Source organism: Propithecus coquereli, unplaced genomic scaffold (genome assembly GCF_000956105.1).
Source record: "Propithecus coquereli isolate 6110/MARCELLA unplaced genomic scaffold, Pcoq_1.0 Scaffold196, whole genome shotgun sequence".
NCBI classification, from domain to species: domain Eukaryota; kingdom Metazoa; phylum Chordata; class Mammalia; order Primates; family Indriidae; genus Propithecus; species Propithecus coquereli.
In genome coordinates this window covers 1870890-1872877 of record NW_012144522.1, presented here as the reverse complement: position 1 = coordinate 1872877, position 1988 = coordinate 1870890, and the positions used below count along the sequence as shown (strand labels likewise).

At 41.5% G+C, this 1988-nt stretch overlaps 1 protein-coding gene across 1 annotated transcript in view; it reads left to right on the top strand.

Annotated features, from left to right (window-relative positions):
- The window catches only part of LOC105809512 (zinc finger protein 665-like), a 26092-nt gene that overhangs the window by 8260 nt on the left and 15844 nt on the right, over positions 1 to 1988 (top strand). The window contains exons 2-3 of the mRNA XM_012643333.1: positions 748 to 874; positions 1358 to 1486. Coding sequence (XP_012498787.1) covers positions 748 to 874; positions 1358 to 1486 — 256 coding nt within the window. The remainder of the gene's footprint in view (positions 1 to 747; positions 875 to 1357; positions 1487 to 1988) is intronic.

Here is a 1988-nt window from a genome sequence, read left to right as displayed (position 1 = left end):
GCCAAGAGTTTCTTATTTATTGCTCTTTACAAATAATATTCTTTCTGTAGTCAACATCCTTATCTAAGTTGTTATCACAATTTATGAGTATTAGATGAGAACTCTATATCCTTAAATTAATATCAGAGGTTTCACTGAAGTCTGAAAAGAAATTATAAAAGATATTCCAAAGTGTACAGATGAACAGCGAGGGGGAAGGGAGGATGTATTGGGCAAGGTATGGAAGGAAGAGGCTTAGAGCTTCCATGCCATCTTTGCAAGCATCACCCTCTGGGAACTTTTACCTGTTTATCTATCTGGAAGGTCCTCTGAACCCTGTTCTTTGGGTTTTTGTGGAGACATCACTACATAAGCATGATTGTGTATATCACTGGACATTGGTGATCAAGGGAACCTTCAGCCCATCTCCTCTCATGGGAGGTTGGGGGCTGCAGCTAAAAGTTCTGACCCTGTAATCCAGCCTGGGTATTTCCAGTGACCAGCCCCCAGCCTGAAGCTATGTAGGGATCTCTGGCCACCATTTATCTCATTAACATACAAAAAGATACTGTCCCTCCAGAGATTTCAGGTGAGTTGTATGTCAGGAGGGAGTAGATGGCCACATATATTAATATTTCACATTATCACAACATGGATCAGTCAGCTCATTTACTTCAATCAAATCTATTCTTAGAGTTCTCTCCTCATATTGTGTGAAGATGAGAACATTCTCATTAGCCGCTTGATGAAATGTGTTTTTCATTTTAGGGACGGTTGACATTCAGGGATGTGGCCATAGAATTCTCTCTGGAGGAGTGGAAATGCTTGGACCCTGCTCGGAGGGCTTTATACAGGGACGTGATGTTGGAGAACTACAGGAACCTGGTCTCCCTGGGTGAGGATAACTTTCTTTTAGAAGTCAGGATGTCCTCTTGTATATCTTTGCATTTTTTCTTGTGAATCTGTGGTTAGCCCCTGCGTTGCTTCACTGAGATCGAAGCCCTATTGATTAAGAAATGAAAAGCTTTATAATAGAGTATCTGGACTTTAACTGCCCCCTTTCTTCAGATGTTCTCCCCTTTCATGATACATCATTGGATGGTTCCAGAGCTTATATATGCGTAAAACCTTGTGGCAGCTGTTTAAAGTATCCAATTTCCTGTTTTTTACTCCGTGCTTTGATTCATTGGTTCTTCAAAAACAACTAAATGTCTCCATGTTACAGTATTCCCTAAGCATTCAAAAGGAGGCATTCAGAGGATGAATTTATGATATATATTTATATATCCGTCTGGAATATCCTTTCTCCTTACCTAAACATAGGGCTGGGATTCTGGAAAAGCCGTGTTACCTTATATTCCTTTGTTTATATAAGCAGGAATTTCTCATTTTGACCTGAGTATTATCTCCACGTTGGAGCAAGGGGAAGAGCCCTGGACTGTGGAGAGCCAAGTGCAAATAGCAAGAAAATCCAATGGATGGAAATGGAACAAAGGTGTGATCACAGGTGAGTGCTCAGACGGATAGAGAGAAAGCTGCTCATTAAATAGTGTTTGGGAAACTCTGTGCAATTCTGAAGCTTCTGTGAGAAAACAAAAGTTTATGTCCTGTGAGCTCTGAAAGGAAATTTTTCCTTTCCTTCACTTCTCACTCTGTTCCTCAGATATGTAACACTTTATCCTTGTACCCTCCAGTGGTGCTTCAGCTCAAACAGAAACAGATGGAAAATCCTCATCATGGTGGACAACACTGTGTTATCTGACTGCATGAACTCTTTTGTTGTTGACACTGAGCAGCACAGGAAATGCTTTTCAGAAGGGTTGCTTTCCCCCTTGGTCTTTCCTTCTGCAGTTGATTCCATCTGATCCTAAGTTCTCAGTCCATGTTGATCAGAGCTGCAGCCTTCATAGTCCTGACGACTGGACCTCTGCATGTTCCATCCCATTTCATGTGCTTGGAAGACCCAGTCAGGAGATGGGAAACATTATCTGGTCTTCCTTTGCATCTGG